The 20,515-nt window shown below is 51.5% G+C and overlaps 1 protein-coding gene and 1 pseudogene across 46 annotated transcripts in view; one reads left to right on the forward strand and one right to left on the reverse strand.

Moving 5' to 3' along the window:
* Positions 1-20,515, reverse strand: part of NRXN2 (neurexin 2) — a 115,084-nt gene that overhangs the window by 47,592 nt on the left and 46,977 nt on the right. For all 46 annotated transcript variants that reach the window (XM_078341314.1, XM_054241030.2, XM_035263154.3 and 43 more), the window contains 4 exons: positions 13,597-13,758; positions 12,402-12,840; positions 6,228-6,614; positions 5,805-6,008 (listed from right to left, as the gene is read on the reverse strand). In XM_078341314.1, the coding sequence (XP_078197440.1) occupies positions 5,805-6,008; positions 6,228-6,614; positions 12,402-12,840; positions 13,597-13,758 (1,192 nt within the window). The remainder of the gene's footprint in view (positions 1-5,804; positions 6,009-6,227; positions 6,615-12,401; positions 12,841-13,596; positions 13,759-20,515) is intronic.
* LOC144578175 (small ribosomal subunit protein eS10 pseudogene) lies at positions 9,228-9,963 on the forward strand (annotated as a pseudogene).

Genomic DNA, 20,515 nt, shown 5'->3' on the forward strand with positions numbered 1-20,515 from the left:
GGCTTGACCAATCCCACATCTCCCCAGTCTCTGGGAGGGAGATGCGTGGGGAAGGCCAGAGTCCCTGTATCCCCTGCTCTGGGACGACGCCCTCCTCAGAGCCCAGGTGTAACTTGTCACTTCCTGTCCCCTCTGGGCTCTGAGCTAAATGGAGGGGTCTGCCCCAGGGCCCCCTTCCCGAGGCCATACACCTCCCAAAGCCCCAGGGGTTAGCACCACCCCTACAGGAACCTTCCTTCCACACCTTCCTATCCTGGGAAATGCCAGGCTGCCACTGGGGATCGATTGGGGTAGTCCTTCACCATGAAGAGGATCTAGTATTAACCTGCTTTCCTAGGGAGGAGCCAAGTCCTCATAGATGGAGACAGTGCAGCCCCCAAAATATGACTCCTCTGAGAACAGAAAGCAGCTGGGGACAAGTAGCCACCATAAGCAACATTTCCTGCCCCTGCCCCAGTCCTGGAATTGCTATCCTCTGATTTCAGGGCTGGGAAGGGCCCATGTGGTCAGAAAGCACATGTCTACACAGAGCCTGCAGCCCAGGGCCCTGGAACCTCTGGCCATCTCTCTGGTTACGTGAACCCACAGCTTCAGCCTCCATACAGACACCCAAAGGTGGGAGCCAGTCAGGTCTTGCAGAGGGAACAGTGGACCAGGTCCTGTGAAGCCCAGATTTAAGGACTTTAGGATGCCTGCCCCACTCCATCAAATCCCAAGCCTGACTCAGCCTGAGGGAAAGGGCTGCCTGGAGCTACAGAAATCCTTTACTGGGAGGCAGGAGAGCTGGATCCTCATCTCCATCCTAACACTCACTAACTCACCGTGAGACCCTGGGCAAAGCACTTTTCTCCATGCCTCAGCTTCCCTCCATGTGAGCTGAGGGAATGGACAACAGTAGGATCCTGAACAGGAAGTGGGCAGCAGGTGGACACTGGGTTGGCTTTGCCTTTTAGGGAGGGGCAGCTTCCTGGCCCTCGATTGACAGGCCCAGTACCCTGGCCTCCTGTCGCTCTACCCCAAATAGGTTCTCTCTACCCCACAGCCCAGGAAGCAGATGGGATGGGCAGCTGGCACCCCCTGAAGGTTCCTGCAGTGGAGGTAAACCGGTACCCCAGTGGCTTTGAGGGCCATGGCCCTTCGGGCAGTACAGCTGAGCTCCACACGCGTTGTCAACCGCAGCAGAAGAGTGGAGGCAAGCAACCGGGACCCTGGGCCACAGCCTGGCACCAAGGGAGGGGCAGAGGAGCAGAGAAAGGTCAAAGGGCAGACACAGAGGGAAGTGAGAAGTCTCAGTGAGAGGAAGGACGTAGAAAGAAAAGAGGAAGAAAGCAGGGAGCAAAGGAGTGGCTGCACAGAGGAGACAGGGAAGGCTGGACAGAAGAGGAAAGGGAGGACTGTCAAGGTGAGGGCAGAAGGGTGCCAGGCCCTGGAGTCAGGTCACGGGGGCTCTCTCGGGGCCAGCAGAGTCTTCACCAATGAAGGGTCCAAAAAAGAAAAAAAGGGAGGCTGGAAGGGCAAGTAGGTCCCCTACTGGGAAAAAGGCCTGAGGAGAGAGCTTGATTCTTCCCCTTCCCCAGCAAGGGAGCAACAGGAATAGGGGGTCCATCTGTCCAGAGAAGAGGTGTCAGCTCCAGGCCCACCCCTGCAGAGATTCCACACTCAGAAGCACTGGCTCCAGTAGGATTTGTGAGAGCAAACAACTTGAAGATGGGCACCCAGAGGGAAGCCAGCCCCATCCAGAAGAAAGCCAGAGACAGTGAGCAGGAAAAGCCCAGCCCCTTCAACATACACATTCACCCAAGTTTAGGGAGCAATAACTAGTAACCTGTTAACTAGTGACCTGTGCCTCTAGTGCAGGGAATAGGCAGAACTGAGTGGTCTTGGTGGCACAGACCCACGAAGGTCTGGCTGGATACAGGAGAGCAGGGTCATAGTATGAACATGTGTTCAGGAGGTGAGAGAAAGTGGTCTACATGGAAAGGAACTCTAGGGAAAAAACACTGGCTTTCCAGACCAGCTTCACCTGGGCTCCCGCCTGGCCCAGGCCCTATGGGTTGAAGACAGTGGGCCCTAGACTCTCAGGCACTGTCTCAGAAATGACATCACAGGGTGGCAGCATGCACTCTGTCACAGCCTTCCTTCAGATCTGGCTCCCAGCAGCCCCACCTGATCATTACTGACCAGCCTCAGGTGGGAAGGCAATGCACCCTCCTATGGTCCCAGGGATTAAAAGGCTTTGGGATAGAATGTGTATTTAGCCTGATTTAAAACATGAGAGTCAAAGATTTTCTGTTTGATTCCGGGGGGCAGAACTAACAGGAATTTCAGAACAAGTGGGACTTTTAGAAGGGCAGTAAGAAAGACACCAAGAAAGAACTACTCAGTGATCAAAATGGTCATCTTGGAGGCCTCCCACTGCTGGGGAATGCATGGGCGATTCAGGGGGTGGGGAGGGATGCTGAAGGAGGTGACCCCCTTGCAGCTCAGAGAATTGCACTGACAGCTGGGGCCCCAGGGGCACACCTAATAGAGCACAGTGCCCAGCCTGGCCTGTCCTCTCCTCTCCTCCAGGGAGGGACCCAGGCCATGCTGGAACACGGCAAAGAATCCAAGGGATTTACCATCCTCTAGGGACAGAGATCAACTCCCCCACTAGGGCTGCAGACAATAGAAGGAACTTGCTCCGTGTTTGGAAACATAGTAGGGGCTGGAGAGCTGGAGCAGGAGGTATAATCAGTTCCTCGGGATCCTCTGCCTGGAAAGAGGCAGCAGCACTTTGGGCCCTCTCTTATCTAGCAAATATCTCATCTCTTGAGGCTGGCACTTCAAGTCCCTCTTCAGGCCCAGCCCGGGGTCTGTTTCAATCCACTGAGTGCCTGTGAAGCTGCAGAGCTGCCTCCTGGAGCAATGGCTTTTCTCTCTACAGGATAAGATCATGAGGCCAGAGACCAAGCCTCACCAGACTTCTCTCTATTCCCCAGTAGCAAGTCCAGGCCAGGCCTAGGGTCTTGGTGTTGCTGCCGATCTGTGAGGCCCCGCAAGCCCTGGGGAGTAAGCAGCAGGGGACAAGAATAGGGCTCTTGAAGTGATTCACGAGGGCCGAGAGGCTGAAGGAGGTGACGCCTTGCAGCTCAGAGATTCTTTACACTGCACTCTTCATATCGGCTGCAGCGACAGCTGGGACCCCATGTGTTGGGGTCAATTTACATTGGGCACTACTGTTGGGGTTACTACTTGGGCACACCTAGTAGAGGACAATTCCAGCCTGGCCATGCTATGTGGAAGCTGCCCCCAGGCCTGGCTCCAAACTCAGGTCCTTATTCCAACAGTTTTCCTTCAAGAAGGCTGGGTGGATCTCTACTATGGGCCTTGCATCTGCACAATGGTTTCATTCCTATTCTTCCATCTGACTCTGAAAACCACCGTAGACATAGGCAGAGTGAAGATTCTTATCTCCATTTTAAAGATTAAAAAAAAGAGAGACTCAGAGATGGGAAATGACTTACCCAATAGTAAAAGATATCAAGGTTAGGCCCCACGTCTTCTGGCCCCTAGCCCAGAGCTCTTCCCATCCCAACCCAAGGCTTGGTGGCTGGGTAGGAACCACCTGTGTGTCCACGGTGCCTACACAGGAGGATCTGCAGACAGATGCTTTTGCACCAAGCCTTTGGTCATGGATTTCAGAAGCCATGCTAGAGATGGCATCTCAGCACATACATGTCTACAGATGGGGACAGGGGCACAGCCAGAGGTAAGAAATGGGTAGGAGGACAGTCCTGTTATGTGTTAGTCTGGGAAGCCTATTCTTAACACAATGTGTCTTCCAAGAGGCCACCTTGTTCTCTGACTTCTGAGCATTTACATGGCACAGACAGAAAAGTATGCCCGTGGAGAGGAGAGGGTGGGTCCCAAGGGCCCACAGGATAGGTTTTCCTGACAAAGGACATTGCTTCCTGTCTAATCTTAAGATACACAAGCTTCTTCCCAGGGGCCTGGGACAGTCCAAATAGGCAAAATGCATCTGCCTTCCCTGCAAATCCAAGACCCCAGATTTTCCTGCTGTGTCCCCAGCAAGCACAAAGACATGTGCTTAGATGCACAGAGAACATACATATGCCCAGGCAAAGCAGGGGGGACTCACACAGGATACACTAATCTGGGCAGACCTGGAAGTACAGGGTCACTTATGGGGTCCTTGGCTGGGGCCATCCTCTTGTGACAGTTTCAGGGATGCAAGGGGGCACTGTGCAGACTTGTGAAGCACTGACCAGAGTGTCTCCCAGTCTGTTTTCCCCTGCAGAGCTGCTGCACAGCACCCGTTCTACAGGCTGTGATCAGGGTTAGAAACAGGGTGGTGGGGAACCCTTCAAACTACTCTGAGGCCCTGGCCACCTACACATCTCCCCACCTCCAGCCCCTACCTCTCTCAGCAAATCTTTGTCCTAGGAATACAAAGGCCAGGTGGCCAAAAGGGGGAAAGGAAAGAACATACTATAAATATATTTACAAGGCAATGGGCCCCCAAAAGACCACAGTCTGTCCCACAAATGTTCCTGGAGACCAATGTTAGAATGAGACTCCAGATGAATATTTAGAAGCTCAAAGCTCTGTATTGTATTCTCTCCAGGCGAGGATTCTAACCTGCTCAGAAGAGCGCTATTTCCCCTCTAGGTCCAGGACATAAGAGGTGACCCGGATGGCCTGCAAACTTCCTATATGGCAGGTCTTTGGGTGCTACACCTTTATAAGTTTCTAGAGGCCAGGCTGAAACAGACAGATTTGACCTCAGCCTGAACAGCTTAGGACCTCTTGCTTCCCCTGCTCTGAAAGCTCCAAAAGGGCAGGGACTGCTTATTCGCTGCTGAGCCTCTGGCTTGGAACATACCTACATTTATAAGGTGTCCCATAAATATCAGCTAAATGAGTGAACCTGGCTGTTTTCTTTTTGCCCTGACTGGGCCTGCTCTCACCCCTGGGCATGGGTGGAGACATGAGTGGGCATGAGTGGCCTGAGCAGGAGGGTCAGCAGCCCTGTCTGAGGAAATGGGAAAAGTACTGAACTTTAAGGCAGATGGTCCAGGTTGAGTCCTGGCTCCTCCCTCTGCCTTCACTAGCTTTGTAATGTTGAACAAGTCAATACATGAATTTCTTAATCTATAAAACAGGAACAGTGATGCCTGTTTGGTAATCTGGTGTCTTCACAGGACAGCCATGAGGCTTAAATGTGAAAGCCCATGGCACTAGAAAGGAGAAGATTCCACCTGTGTGTTCAGTATACACATGTGCACCTCCACACACCAACACACAGACTACTCTAGATTGAGCACAGCAAATGGGGGCAGCTGCCTGCAGGGAACAGGCCTTCATCGTCTCTGTATCTGCCACCACACTGAGCTCAGGCTTAGCACCCAGTAGGCATCAGTAAGTGCTTTTCAAATCAATGAACCAATGAATGAGCAAGTGGATAAGCCAATGACCAAAAATGAGCTGTGTCATCCGTGTGTGTGCAGGACAGATGCTGCCAAGATCCATATGAGTGACCTGGGAGGATGGTTATCACACCCCAGACACTCTGGATCTCACCCCTCACAGTGTCATCGAGCATGGAGTGTCGCCCTACACTGTGTGTCCTCACCAGGGACAGAGCTCTCAGGGTCTCTGACCCAGGCTGGCACCTCCCCACCTCCAAACTCTGCTGAGGGCACCTCTTGCTGGTGCCACCACCAGCTTCTCCAGACAGAGGCGGGTATGGGTCAGAGACAAGGCCAGGTGAGGGGTCAGGAAGCACAGAGCAGGGTGGTTACCAAGGTTGACAGTGAGCTTCATCTGCCCCCCATCCAGCTCCAGGCGCAGGGTGTCGGCAGACTCCCTGGAAGTAGTGGCCATCATGAGTCCGTAGGCCCGCTGGGACATGAAACGCAGGGACACATCCTCAGCCTCTGTGTGCATGGCGTTAGGCAGCATGATCTTCATGTACATGGAGCCATCGTAGCTCAGGACCGTGGCCTCTGCCCCAGGAGTCGGGGAAGAGGGAAGGGAAAGACAGGCAGAGGCCAGTGGAGGGAGAGAGAAGACCAGAGGATCATTACAAGGGTGACAAGCCTAAGGTAGGTCTATGAGGGGTTTCCCTAGGAGGAGGGGCACAGGAATGGAAAGTAGGAGTCACCCTGAGAAGGAGGAGCACAGGGATGGGGAGCAGGGACCCCTGGGATGAAGACTCTCCTCACCTCTCTCACAGACCCGCCCCAGAAAGCCAGTCCCGATGCAGTCACAGACGAAGCGATTCCAGCCTTCTCTACAGACGCCACCATTACGACAGGGGGCGGATGCACACTGCTTCAACGTCTCCCGGGAGCAGAAGGGGGCGACGCCCACAGCCCCCTGAGCCTCGGCCAGGCCCCGGAGGTCTCGGCTACGCCCATCTATGAAGAGGTCTCGAACACAGCCCACGTAGCCTGCCCGGAGTGCTGCTGTCCACACCTCTGGGGGCAGGGGCAGGTCCACCCGGCCCCCCTCAGGGAGACCACCCAGATACAGCTCGCTCTCCAGGTCCAGAATCTCGCTGTCCCCGGTGGCCAAGAATGGCGTGCTGCGACTATTCACTGAGATGGAGCCTGGGAATCAAGGGAAGGCAGGATGGAGAAAAGCCACAGGCCAGAAAAGGACACCCCAGCTCTGCCAAGGAGGCCCCAAATCCCAGATGGGCCCCTCCACCTTGTGCCCTGCAGCAGGCTCAGGATGAGCAGCAGCAGTTCTGGGCCAAAAGCTCAACATCACTCACTGCAGACACTGCTTGACAAAAGTCCCCAGGCTCAGAGGCTCGTGTGACCCAGCCGCAGCCCAGCTACAGAATGCTGTGGGCCTCTGTCCACACCCCTCCTCCCCACCTCAGAGGATGTGCAGAAAGTGGGCATGCCCCAATCTTGAGTTCAGAAAAGGCTGGATCATTCACTGGGTCATTCCTGCCAGCCAATTCCTTAGACTGGGAACCAGAAGCAGAGAACCTTAAGGAACAGAAGGGACTGGATGATCTTTAATCCAAAGGAGTTTTTTTTCCCCCACTAACATTTATTAAGCTTTTATGACTAGATGCCAGGCACCCAGCACTTTAAATATATTATATCTCTTAAGCCTCACAATAACTCTACAAAATTGGTCCTTTACGATCCCATTTTGAAATGGTAGACGAGGCTTGCAGAGACTGAGGAACAGCGCCAAAGTGCCACAGTGGGGAAGGAACAGAGCCAAAGTATGGTCCAGGCAGCAAGAACTCAGAGCCTGTACTCTCCACCCCTCAGCCAAGAGCCCACTCTTGGCCAGCAAGGTGCACAAGCAGATTGGCTCCCAGGCCTGTGGGGCAGAACAGCAGTGAGGAGAAAGGAGGCAGGCACAGAAGAGTTCTTCAGAAGTAGAGGGTGCTTGGCTGGGCATAGTGGTTCATGCCTGTAATCCCAGCACTCTGGGAGGCCGAGGCGGATGGATCACTTGAGATCAGGAGTTCAAGACCAGCCTGGCCAAGATGGTGAAACTTGGTCTCTACTAAAAAAAATACCAAAAAAAAAAAAAAAAATAGCCAGGTGTGGTGGCACACAACTGTAGTCCCAACTACTCAGGAGGCTGAGGCAAAAGAATCATTTGAACCCAGGAGACAGAGGCTGCAGTGAGCCAAGATCACGCCACTGCACTCCAGCATGGGCAACAGAGCGAGACTCCATCTCAAAAAAAAAAAAAGAGGGAGAGAGAAAGAAAGAAAGAAAAAAGAAGTAGGGGGTGATTATATTAGAAAAAAAGACTTGGGATCAGATGGGAATTCCACAGCCTCTACTGAGACCTTAAGCTGCAGAAACCTATATATTAGAAACTTTATTTTACTTGTATTTTTAAATTCCTTCCTCTGTCCTTTTTCAAGTTTTAAAGAACTCTTTAAAAGGGGTAGGGGTGAGAGTTAAGTCCAATCTCTCTCCTCACTGCAAGACCCCACTGCAGTCATCCTAGTCAGGGAGAAAAAAAAAAAAGAAAGACTCTGCCTAACTTCATGGAGTTAAAGAGCAGTTAGGAGGGTTTGGGTCTACATGAAGCCTCAATTTGACAAGGAGCTTTGGGAGGAGAATGCAGTAGGAAATTAGTGTGAGCACAGGGTGGGAAACCAAGAGGGAGGAACTGGGACCTCCTCTACAGACATAGCCCCTATTCAGGGCATGTTCTCCTCTGCTCAAAGGCTCACCTGAGGCCTGGCATGGTGGCTCACACCTGTAATTCCAGCACTCTGGGAGGCCAAGGTAGGCGGATCACCTGAGGTCAGGAGTTCAAGACCAGCCTGCCCAACATGGTGAAACCCTGTCTCTACTAAAAATACAAAAATGAGCCAGGTGTGGTGGGCACCTGTAATCACAGCTACTCAGGAGGCTGAGTCAGGAGAATTGCTTGAACCCGGGAGGCAGAAGCTGCAGTGAGTTGAGATCATGCCACTACACTACAGCCTGAGAAACAAGAGCTAAACTCTGTTTCAAAAAAAAAAAAACAAAGAAAAAAGTAAAAAAAAAACCCTCACCTGAACCAGAGCTGTGCCCCCTTTTAGTAACATGGTCCCTAGCATTTCTCTCCATACAAGGTGTCAGATGACCCAGGGACCTGACTCTAAACCCGCTTCCCAGGACTGTGGGCCTCTCCTCTAACAGGCCACCAAACATGGCCTGCCTGATCACCCACAACTCTAATTATAGCCAGGTTCCCTCATGCCTGCTCTGCCCACCTACTGCAGGACCTCCTGGGTTCTACATGACCCAAACAGATTCTCTACAAGTGAAACAAATGCTGGAAAAGGAAGAGGAAGGGACAGAAAGAGGAGGGAAAGGAGTATATAATGGGGGGTCAACAAGAGGAAACAATAGTGAGTACAGGCCTCTGCACCAAGATCACTCAACACAGGAAAAAGAACAACCCAAGCATCTATCAATAGATTGGATGGATAAATGCAAGGTGTATATCCAGACAATGGAACATTATTTGGCCCTAAAAAGGAAGGATATCCTGACATATGCGACAACATTGATGAACCTAGAAGACATTATGCAAAATGAAATAAAGCCAGATACAAAGGGATAAATACTACATGATTCCACTTAACGGAGGTAGCTAAAGTAGCCAAATTACTACACAGAAAGTAGAATGGTGAGTGCCAAGGGCTAAGAGAAGAGGGAATGGGGAGTTAGTGTTTAATGGGCTAGAGTTTCAGTTTGGGAAGATAAAAGTTCTGGAGACAACTGAAAGTTACCAGTGATATTTACACAGCAATGTGAGTGTACTTTACATCACTGAACTGCACACTTAAAAATGGTTATGAGACAGCCACCGAGATGTTGATGCCTAAGAACTGGATTGCCATTTATGAGCTCCTTTTTAAGGAGGGAGTTATGGTGGCCAAGAAGAATGTCCACATGCCTAAGCGCCCAGAGCTGGCAGACAAGAACGTGCCCAACCTTCATGTCATGGAGGCCTTGCAGTCTCTCAAGTCCCGAGGCTACGTGAAGGAACAGTTTGCCTGGAGACATTTCTACTGGTACCTTACCGATGAGGGTATCCAGTAACTCTGTGATTACTTTCCTCTGCCCCCAGAGATTGTGCCTGCCACCCTACGCCCCAGCCGTCCAGAGACAGGCAGGCCTCGGCCTAAAGGTCTGGAAGGTGAACGACCTGCAAGACTCACAAGAGGGGAAGCCGACAGAGATACCTACAGACGGAGTGCTGTGCCACCTGGTGCTGACAAGAAAGCTGAGGCTGGGGCTGGGTCAGCAACTGAATTCCAGTTTAGAGGCAGATTTGGTCGTGGACATGGTCAGCCACCTTAGTAAAATTGGAGAGGATTATTTTGCCTTGAATGAACTTACAGCTAAAAAAACTTTAAAAATTTTTTTTAATAAAAATAAAAATGGTTATGATGGGCCAGGCACAGTGGCTCATGCCTGTAATCCCAGCACTTTGGGAGGCTGAGGCAAATGGATCACTTGAGGTCAGGAGTTCAAGACCAGCCTGAACATGGTGAAAGCCTGTCCCTAGTTAAAAAAAAAAAAAATGCCAGGCATGGTGGCACACACCTATAATCCCACCTACTTGGGAGACTGAAGCAGGAGAATTGCTTGAACCCAGGAGGTGAAGATTTCAGTGAGCCAAGATCACACCATTGCACTCCAGCCTGGGCAACAAGAGCGAAACTCCGTCTCAAAAAAAAAATAAAATGGTTATGATGGTCAATTTTTTTTGCTGTTTTGTTGTTCATTTTTTTCTCTGTCCCATGTGATCTGCAGGAAAGGATGGTAAATTTTGTTATGTATCATTTACCACAATGGCAAAAACAAAAATAGAAAAAAAATCAGAGAAAAGATCTAAGAGAGTTTTCTTGGAATAGCTGCTCCAAGTCTGTGTTTGTGTGCACATGTGAAATGGGTGGTCAGAAATGTCCAGAGTTGGTCAAGACAAGAATCCAAGGACCAGCCAGACCTGGTCCAGACACTGCCTCCCGAGATCGGTGTGAGCTAACAGGAGCATTTCCTGAAAGCACAGAGGACTGGAAGCCCTGCAGTGCCCTGCAAGGCTTGGGCAGACTTCCAACCTAGGGAGTTATTGACCACCTGGTGGAAACCCCTAGGGGCAAAGGACTCTGTGAAGAATCCCTAGGGCTGCCCTGAGACACAGCCCTTGGATGAAACCATTTAACGTAAAGCCCCGGGGTGGCGGGGGGGACGGCAACACTTCTTTGAGGAAGGACAGGAAAGAAACAGCAAGTCCATGAGAAGCAGTCACTCCCTGGGAGCCACAGTGGCCCCTCCTTTCTGGGGAGGAATGGTCATCCCACCCAGACTCACAGGCCCAGCTCAGTGACAGGCAGAGGAGAACAAAAATTTAGCTGACGCTGATAAGCGCTTAAATTGGATAATGTGTCAGTTCTCATTTATATCAATTTCCCTTTCTTGGATAATTCTCTCATGTTCAACAAGACAGAGAAGAATAAAGAAGAGAGAAATAGCAGACAGAAAACAAGAAAAGCATGCAAAAGACTGAAATGAAGGGTGAAGGAGAGAGAGGCTAGAAGTGACAGAAGGTTCAAGAACAGGCATCTGCCTGACCCCAGCACTCTGCCCTGACACTTTATTGTTCTACAGCCCTCACTGCTAGGTAGGAATTCGGGGCTGTTTACTGTCTTTTTACTCCATGCTCTCCCACCCCACACCAGCAGCTCTGTGACAATGAAGATCGTCTCTTTAGTTCCCCCGCTGTCCCTATCTTCAAAACCTTGGACAGCATCTGGCACACAGTGGGTGCTCAGTAACTGTTGAGTGAGTTTTCTTTTTTTTCTTTTTTTTTTTTTTGACACAGAGTCTTGCTCTGTCACCCAGGCTGGAGTGCAATTGCTAGATCTCGGCTCACTGCAACCTCTGCCTCTCGGGTTCAAGCGATTCTCCTGCCTCAGCCTCCCAGGTAGCTGGGACTACAGGAGTGCACCATCATGCCCCCACTGATTTTTGTATTTTCAGTAGAGGCGGGGTTTCACCATGTTGGCCAGGCTGGTCTTGAACTCCTGATCTCAAATGATCCACCCACCTCGGTCTCCCAAAAGTGCTGGGATTACAGGCGTGGGCCACAGCGCCCAGCCTAGTGAGTTAATTTTTTCTTTAGGTTGAATGGCTCTAGACAGAAGGGAAGCATGGCTGGGAAGATATATATATATATATATATCTTTTTTTTGAGACGGAGTTTCACTCTTGTTACCCAGGCTGGAGTGCAATGGCGCGATCTCAGCTCACCGCAACCTCCACCTCCTGAGTTTAGGCAATTCTCCTGCCTCAGCCTCCTGAGTAGCTGGGATTACAGGCACATGCTACCATGCCCAGCTAATTTTTTTGTATTTTTAGTAGAGACGGGGTTTCACCATGTTGACCAGGATGGTCTCCATCTCTTGACCTCGTGATCCACCCGCCTCGGCCTCCCAAAGTGCTGGGATTACAGGTGTGAGCCACCGCGCCCGGCCTGGAAGATATATTCTTAAAGGAGAATGGGGTATCTGCTCTGTGTTGGGCACTGTACTAATGCTTCTACAGATGTGCTCTTATTTTCTCCTCTCGAGGGCCCTTGTAGGATTATTCCTGTGGCAGATAAGGAAACGGAGTCTCACATGAAGCAAGTAGGGGAGCTGAGGTCTGACTGACGCCAAATGCTGTGCTCTTTCTGCCAATGTGCCATGACAGAAAGGACAATTGGGAGACGTGAGGAGGAGTGTAGGAGAAGCAGCAGGGAGGAGTACAAGAAATGGTGTAGAAGAGACCAGCTGAAGAGAGATGGAGAGGGTGTCAGGGCAGATGGAAAGGGGTGACCCAGGGAAGGGGGAGGGTCCAGAGGCTCCTGACCTTTCCGCCCATCCCTCTGGAAGTCCACGTGACACCACTCGCCATCATTGACCTTGCGGCTGGATGCCCGCAGCTTGATGCCCCCAGATCCCATGTCCAGCAGAAGATAGAGATGGCCATCCAACAGCTCCATGGCAAAGTAGTCGGCCCGTTGAGCAGAGCTGTGGCTGCCAGCTCCACCTCCAGCCCGCCGGCCCTGGCTAAAGAGCAGCAGCCCGTTGGGCTCAGTGGTGCGGAAGTCTAGGGAGATGGAGCCAGTGCGTTTAGCACTCCAGCGGGGCAGTGCCACAAAGGCCTCAGGACTCTCAAAGGTCACGGGGTCCAGGGCAGCCACATCCTCACAGCGGAATGACAAGTCCCCCTGCAGCTTCATCTTGGGGTCCCCTTCCTTTGCCAGGCGAGATAGTTCCAGTTTGAAGTCATTGTTCTTATAGACCACCTACAGGGAGGAGTGGGGTCAAGGATAAAGAATCAAAAGCAGCTTAGGGCCTGGCCACTACCACCCAGCAGCAAGGACCAGGGGACTCAGCCACCCACCCCTGGTAGGCCCTGCTCAGTTCCACCAGACCACTCGGCTTAGGCCTCTGTTCTAGAGCTTCAGGCACAGAGGCTGTGAACAAGCACCTCCCTTGCCACATCCTCTGTCCTGTCCTCTGGCTCAGCATGAGCATGGTGGCTTGCCCTGTGGGCGCTCAGTGCCCACTAAATTGCAGTTCATCATAACGACAAGGCCACTGACGTGTGGTAGCCATTTTCTACTTGATGAAGTATGTTCACTTACACTCTCATGTGCCCCTCACAACTTTAGGAAGTAGGCACTGACCACCCATCTACAGAGGAGGAAACTAAGCAACAGACAGGCAAGTGACTTGACCACAGTCCCAGAACCAGTGAGTAGAAGAGCTGGGACTCAAACAGAGATCTTTAATCGTCACACCCAGCATTCTTTCCTCTGTACGATAGCTGCCTTTGAGGGTCCTCTATGAGGATGATGTTTCCAAGGCTCAAGGAAATAAGAGGGGAGAAGCCTCTTGATGGAGTCAATGGGTCTTAGGTTTTAAAGAGGGGATGTCTTCCACCATGGACTTGGAAGGAACAGAGGATCAGGCACCTGGCCAGGTCAGACTAAGTCACACTGAAGACAGGAGTCAAAGGGCTCCTGAACAGCCCACAGACCCTCCCTAGCCCTACTCACATCCTTGAGGCAGCCCATGAAGTTGTTGCTGACGGGCGAGCCTGGCAGGTCAGCTGTGTTGGGGCTGCCCCCGATGTAGAAGAAGTCATCAGAGCCCAGCATGGTGTAATCCTCCTGCGTGTAGCCTGTGGTGGTCAGGATCCCGTCCACTGAGATGGTCACCTGCCCAGCCCAGGGTGGAGGGAGAAAGACAGGAGACGACCAACATTAAATCCCTAGGAAGAGCTATGGCTGGGCAAAGGAGGGGCCAGAGGGCAGCGGGGGAGGGGGACCCCATTTTTATGTCTGCTTGTCTTGAAGGAGGAACAGTGGGGGAAGAGAGGGAATGAGGAAAAGGAGGCAGCACAAGATTTGATGGTTTCAGGGTGGGCTAAGACCGGCCCTCTGGCCCTCAGCTCAGCAGGCAGGAGCCGAAAGGTACCTGGAGAGCTCCCCATGAGGTAGAGCTCCAGGACAGAGCCCCCATTTTGGGGCACAGGATAGGTGCAAATGGCATCCTCACTTTTACTCTCCAGAAGGGACTCGCTGGACACACATATGACTCCAGAACTTCTTTCAAAAGTGTGCCAGACAATAGTATTCCCTGGATCTTGATGCTTAGACTCACCTGCAGCCCTCTCTGCTGGGTGCTGGGAAATCATTCAGCCTGGAACCAGTAGGGAGATAGAAGATAGCAGTGTGAGGACCAGGAAATCAGATATTCCTGGGAAGTCTTGGAACTTTCTGGGGTTGCCTACTGGGGCTGATTTCTACCCTTGCTGTGCAGTCTCCAAGTCTGCACTTCTCCTAGCCCTTTCCTGAGTCTCTCTGTTCACCACTCCAATCTCCTTATATTCAGGTCACAGGAGAGGAGAGCCCTTTAGCTATATCAACCCACTCGTCCTTCTTCCTATCTAATTGCCTTACCTACTGACACCACCAGAGTTACTCCAAGGAGTCAGGGCCAGCTTAGGGAACAGAAGGGGATAGGGCTAACCTCATGAATACCTTGCCCCTGGGCTGGAAGTTCAGTAAGAAAGCAGGATGAGCAGGAATGGGGGAGTACTTGGTGTTCCAGGAGGCAGGGGAGCTCAGCCGTGGCCTGAAGAAGCCGAAGTGATCTTAGGTGAGGTGGGCGTGACAAGGACAGGAAAACTCTCCGACTCTCCCAGTGCCCCCAGGCAAATGCCCACCTAATCTTCAAAAAATCTCACTCTACAAGCAGCCCACGAGGGTTCAAAACACCCAGAAAGATTGTACAAGAAGGGCCAAGGGTTATGAGACTATGAGCCCCTACTCTAGGAAGACAGTGGTTTGGGAGGGTCAGCTGGGAAAGAGGGCAGAACTCTGCAGGGTAGGCGGGAAGCTGGCTCAGGGTTAGCCCAACACTGTGCTTCCACAGGCCACAGCTCACCCCATTTCCCATTCCCCAAGAATGCCTCAGCACCCTCTTTCAGGAGCAGTCTAGAGATTGGGGCCTTCCAGTCACATTCTATGCTGTCTCCACCCACACCACTCCATGTGCACATGCCACCAGCCATCTTCCAGTGACTGGTCTCCAGGGGTCCCTGGTCTCAGTGAGTGAGGGGGAGGAACTCTAAAGGGACATGAGCAGAACTAGGGAAAGGGAGCTTCCTGCTCTCCTAGGACCCTGAGTCCCCCTTGTGCCTGGCTGGAGCCTCTCAGTGAATGGGGTAGAGCTGAGCCCCACTCTCCACCTCCTGGGAACCATCAAACCTTGTGCTGGGGTAACTAGGTTCAAGAGCAGAAGGTAAGGGGGTGTCTTTGTGGAAAGGGGCAGTCTGAAACCTTATGAGTCTTATTTGAGGGGAGAACTGGTCATTACTGTTTATTTCTTCTTCCCTCCACCCCACCCTAAGGCTGAGAAGTAGGGGTCTGGGTAGAAAAGGGAAGAGTCAAAGTATTAGTCACAAAAACATGCAAACGAGATTAGACCTGGCAGAGAGGGGCTGGAGGAAGGGAAGAAGGGACTGGAATGAAAGGGCAGGGATAAGATAGGGAGTGGGTCACAGGGTGAATGGGCCTCCCTGGGGCAAATTCAGTTCCATCCAGCCCTCCACCTCCACTCTGCCTGATGCTGCACTGGGAAACCAGGAATTGGGCTGCTAATTACTTCCTGTGCCTAAATCTGGTCACCCCAACTGGTCAGCTTCTGAGGGGCAGATACCAGCCTGAAATGTCCCTGTAACCCCACTAATCTGAACATAATCCAGGGGATACAGCACAGTCATTAAAGACCCTGGGCCACACTACCTGCATCTCCATCTATAAACCTAACTCTGGGGAGTCTGTGACTTTAGTGACAGAAACTCAAGTGCCCTCCTGCTTCAGTGCAGGGAAAGGGCTCTTCTGGTCCCAAAGCTCCCCACGAAGAGAATCTCCTCTTTTGGCCTCCAACCCACCTAGCCCCCCAGCTGTGTCTTCCCTCCCTGGCCTCAGAAGCCAGGGCACCAGCCACTGGCCATCTCCCTTACCTTATGGGCTCTCTCTATCCCACTCCATTTGCCAAGGTCAGCCTCCCTTTGCCCTCTCAGACTTAGAAGGGCTGACAGTGTGGGGTAGAGAAGAGGAAATATCCTCCTCAGTTTCCCTCTCAGCTGGGCACAATCTCACCTTGCCCCCCTGGGCATTTTCCTACTGGGAAAAGGGCTGCCTTAATCACCCTCTTATGGCCCAGGGATGAGGCTAGGGCTGGGGCAGTAGGAGGAAGGACAACATAAAGTGCCCTGAGGAAGGTGGAGGTGGGGAGTAGAAGGAGAAAGTGGGGACAGGTTCTGGGGAAAGGAAGCGAAGGGTAGAGGGAATGGAGGAAGGTCTCTGGGGAAGGCAAGGAAGGAGATGACTTAGATTAGTAAAACCCGACTGTTCCCTCAGACAAATCAAAGTCCAGACACAAAAATGGCAGGTTCGTTAGTAAAAGCAGGAAACAGGGGAATAATTCCCCCGGTCCCCCTCCACCCCGGGGGTTCATGATGCCCCTGCCCCCCAACCCTCCCCAACGCATCTTCTGGAAGGGGTGGGGCCAGCGGGGGAGGAGGGAAGGGAGGGGGCCGTGCAACACAGAACGGCCACTGCAGCTGGACACATGCAGGTTAGAGGAGCAGGATGGGGCCAGGCCCAGCAGAACAGGCCAGAGAAAGGCAGCCAGGTAAGAAGGCATGCAGGGCAGAGGCACTGGGAGGAGCAGAGATGGAGGCGACAGAGCTGTGGGATGCAGGTAGGGTGAGCTTCCTTCCAGTGATAGAGGGAAGAGAGAGGAGTGACCACTAGGACAGAGACACTTATGGACTGAAAAAGAAAGAGAAGGGACATTTGACTCTACCTTCCTCATCAGCAGGTGACCCAGCACTCATTCCACCACCCATTCGCCACCGACCACCAACCCCGAGACACACCTGAGTACACATCACATCCTACCCAGGGCAGTGGGACATTCCGGCTGTCTCCTTCCAAACAGCATCACTGAGACACCGTAGAGTATCTGCACCCAACCCATGCTGACCCACTCAACACAGACAAGCAGGCCAAGTGGGTACTGAGCTGGCCAAGGGGAATGAGCCAGAGCTTCTGTCCTGGAAGACTTGTGTCCAGCCAGAGGAGAGGGGAGAGAATGCAGAGGCAGCAGAAGCCCACTGCCCAGCCCCCACTGTGCTCCCCAGGAGCAGAGAGGCTGGCTGGAGGTGGCCACAAGGGGCAGCCTGTGACTTGGGTAGGCTCTTAGCCCTCACTGCTGACCACCTTCTCTTTCTGCTCCACACACTTCCCCTGTGGCAGGCTGTGCAGGATAGAAACTAGGTCCTGGCCATAGATAACTCCACACTGGTGGGCACTCCATGTCCACCATGCCTTAGGAAGAAAGGCTGAGGAAGAGGGGAAGTATCCTTCTGCCATCTTCTGAAGCCCTTCCCAGTAGCCTGTGATGATCACAGGGTCACTGACCTCCTTGGGAGGGGGACTTATTCTGGGAAGAACAAGACTGAGGGTGGGTATGTTCAACTTGTGAGCAAGCTAGCTGAGCTAGCGAGATTCTAAGCCCCTTGATATTGTGTGCAAAACTGCCTCCGCAGGCTTTTCTTTTCCTGTGAGAGTCTATTGCTGTTATCAAATTTTCGAAGGGATCCATGAGCCAAAGGTGGTTAAGAGCAACTAGTCTAGGAGAAAGGTCCAGACATCCCCTTAGGATTGAGTGGGTGGAAATAAGGGACAAAGAGAAAGGGAAAGAAAGGGTCTCCAGGCTGAGTGAGGAGGTACTGCAAGTCCTGCTAAAGGTTTGGGTTAGCTACATGTTCAGTGTGAGGGCAGAAGCTAACCAGACTCAGGTTGGAAAGATACACCACGAAGACGGACTGAACTGGCAGGCAAGCCCTGCTGTGGATCCTGAGGTCTGGATTTGATAGTTTGGGCATAGAGAGGAAAGATATCAGGTCAGAAATCCTGGGCTCTTGGCCAGGCACGGTGGCTCACGCCTATAATCCCAGTCGTTTGGGAGGCCAAGGCAGGCAAACTGTCTGAGGTCAGTAGTTCAAGACCAGTCTGGCCAACATGGTGAAACCCCATCTCTACTAAAAACACAAAAAAGTAGCCAGGCATGGTGGCATGTGTCTGTAATCCCAGCTACTCAGGAGGCTGAGGCAGGGGAATTGCTTGAACCAGGGAGGTGGAAGTTGCAATGAGCTGAGATTATGCCACTGCACTACAGCCTGGGCGACAGAGTGAGACTGTGTCTCAAAAAAAAAAAAAGAAAAAAGAAGAGAAAAAAAAAGAAATCCTGGGCTCTTGTTCAGCCTTTGCCCTTTTCCAGAACAATCCCATTTTACCTCTCTGACTCTCATCTGTAAGAGGAATCTAACAACTTCTGTCACTCCCATTTCTTCCAGGCTTACTTTGAGCACCAAATGAGAAAACTGAAGTGAAATTCCTCCACATCTGGCTATGTGATCCCAGGCAAGGTGCGTTCTCTGGGCTTTAGTTTCCCCCATCTGTTAACTGGGAACAATCTCTCCCTGCTACCTGCAGTCCAGGCATTCATCAAGTTTAAATGATATTTGAACGGGGACAGCTATTCAAAGACTCCCAGTGTGTGTATAAAGAACTATCATTATTTTTACAAGCAAACTCCATCAGCCTGATCACACCTAATCCAACTTCTCAACCTTCTCAAGGCTGGCCTTTTTGCTATATATCTACCCTCTCTCCGAAGAAGAAGTGCTAAACAACATGAAAAGAGTCCATACAAGTGAGTTAGTAAAAATAAATCGAAAACTAAACAAAACCTGTCTTGGGAATCAGAACACACTGAACCCTGTTACAAGCCCGCTGACTTTGGTCTTGGCCTGAAAGCTGATTCCTAGTACAGGTTTATGAAGGACTATGAAGACACCAAAAGGCAACCAGATCTGGTCATCAGTCAGTACTGCTCATGCAGGAAAGTGCAGACTTTAGAGACTCAGAATTTAGCAGATACTTTCCTTTCCAGGGCTGAAGTGAGACAGTATTGTTTCTTTTTGTTTTCTTGTTTTTTGGTGTGTGTGTGTGTGTGTGTGTGTGTGTGTGTGTGTGTGTGTTTTAGAGACAGGGTCTTGCCAGGGCACAATGGCTCATAACTGAAGTCCTAACACTTTGGGAAGCCAAGGTAGTAGGCATACTGCCTGAGCTCAGGAGTTGGAGACCAGCCTGGGCAACATAGTGAAACCCTGTCTCTACCAAAAATACAAAAAATTAGCCGGGTGTGGTGGCATGCACCTGTAGTCCAAAACTGCTTCAGGAGTCTGAGGCAGGAGAATCGCTTGAACCTGGGAAGCGGAGGTTGCAATGAGCTGAGATCACGCCACTTCACTCCAGCCTAGGCAACAGAGTAAGACTCTGTCTCCAAATAAAATGAGGGGGGTCTTGCTATGTCACTCAGGCTAGTCTTGAACTCCTGGGCTCAAGCAATTCTACCTCAGCCTTGAGTAGCTAGGACTACAGGTGCTCATAACTGAAGTCCTAACACTTTGGGAAGCCAAGATAGTAGGCATACTGCCTGAGCTCAGGAGTTGGAGACCAGCCTGGGCAACATAGTGAAACCCTGTCTCTACCAAAAATACAAAAAATTAGCCGGGTGTGGTGGCATGCACCTGTAGTCCCAAACTGATGATTTGCTTCTTTTTTTTTTTGAGATGGAGTCTCACTCTGTTGACCAGGCTGGAGTGCAGTGACATGATCTCAGCTCACTGCAACCTCTGCCTCCCAGGTTCAAGTGACTCTCCTGCCTCAGCCCCAAGTAGCTAGGATTACAGACATGCACCACCATGCCCAGCTAATTTTTTGTACTTTTAGTAGAGGCAGAGTTTCACCATGTTGGCCAGGATGGTCTCAATCTCTTGACCCTGTAAACTGCCCACCATAGCCTCCCAAAGTGCTGGGATTATAGACAACTGTGCCCGGCTGGTTGTTTGCTTCTTAACCAACTTAAGTCATTCATCTTTCCTCCTCTTCTCCAGCCCAATTCCTGAAGCATTCTGAGCTTTCATACAATTATTTTGGAACAGATTCTTTTTGTTGTTGTTTGTTTGAGACAGAGTCTTGCTCTGTTGCCCAGGCTGAAGTGCAGTGGCGCGATCTCAGCTAACTGCAACCTCTGCCACCCAGGTTCAAGCAATTCCCTGCTTCAGCCTCCAGAGTAGCTGGGATTGCAGGCACCCACCACGATGCCCAGCTAATTTTTGTATTTTTAATAGAGACAGGGTTTCAGCATCTTGGCCAGGCTGGCCTTCAAATCCTGACCTTGTGATCCACCCGCCTCAGCCTCCCAAAGTGCTGGGATTACAGGTGTGAGCCATCGTGTCCAGGGACAGATTCTTAAGAAGAGATGGTAATAGGATCTCCAGTGAGCCAGAGATGCTATATTCTCCAGAGTTTGCTACGGAAGAGAATTATT

This window comes from Callithrix jacchus, chromosome 10 (assembly GCF_049354715.1).
Source record: "Callithrix jacchus isolate 240 chromosome 10, calJac240_pri, whole genome shotgun sequence".
Lineage (NCBI taxonomy): Eukaryota > Metazoa > Chordata > Mammalia > Primates > Cebidae > Callithrix > Callithrix jacchus.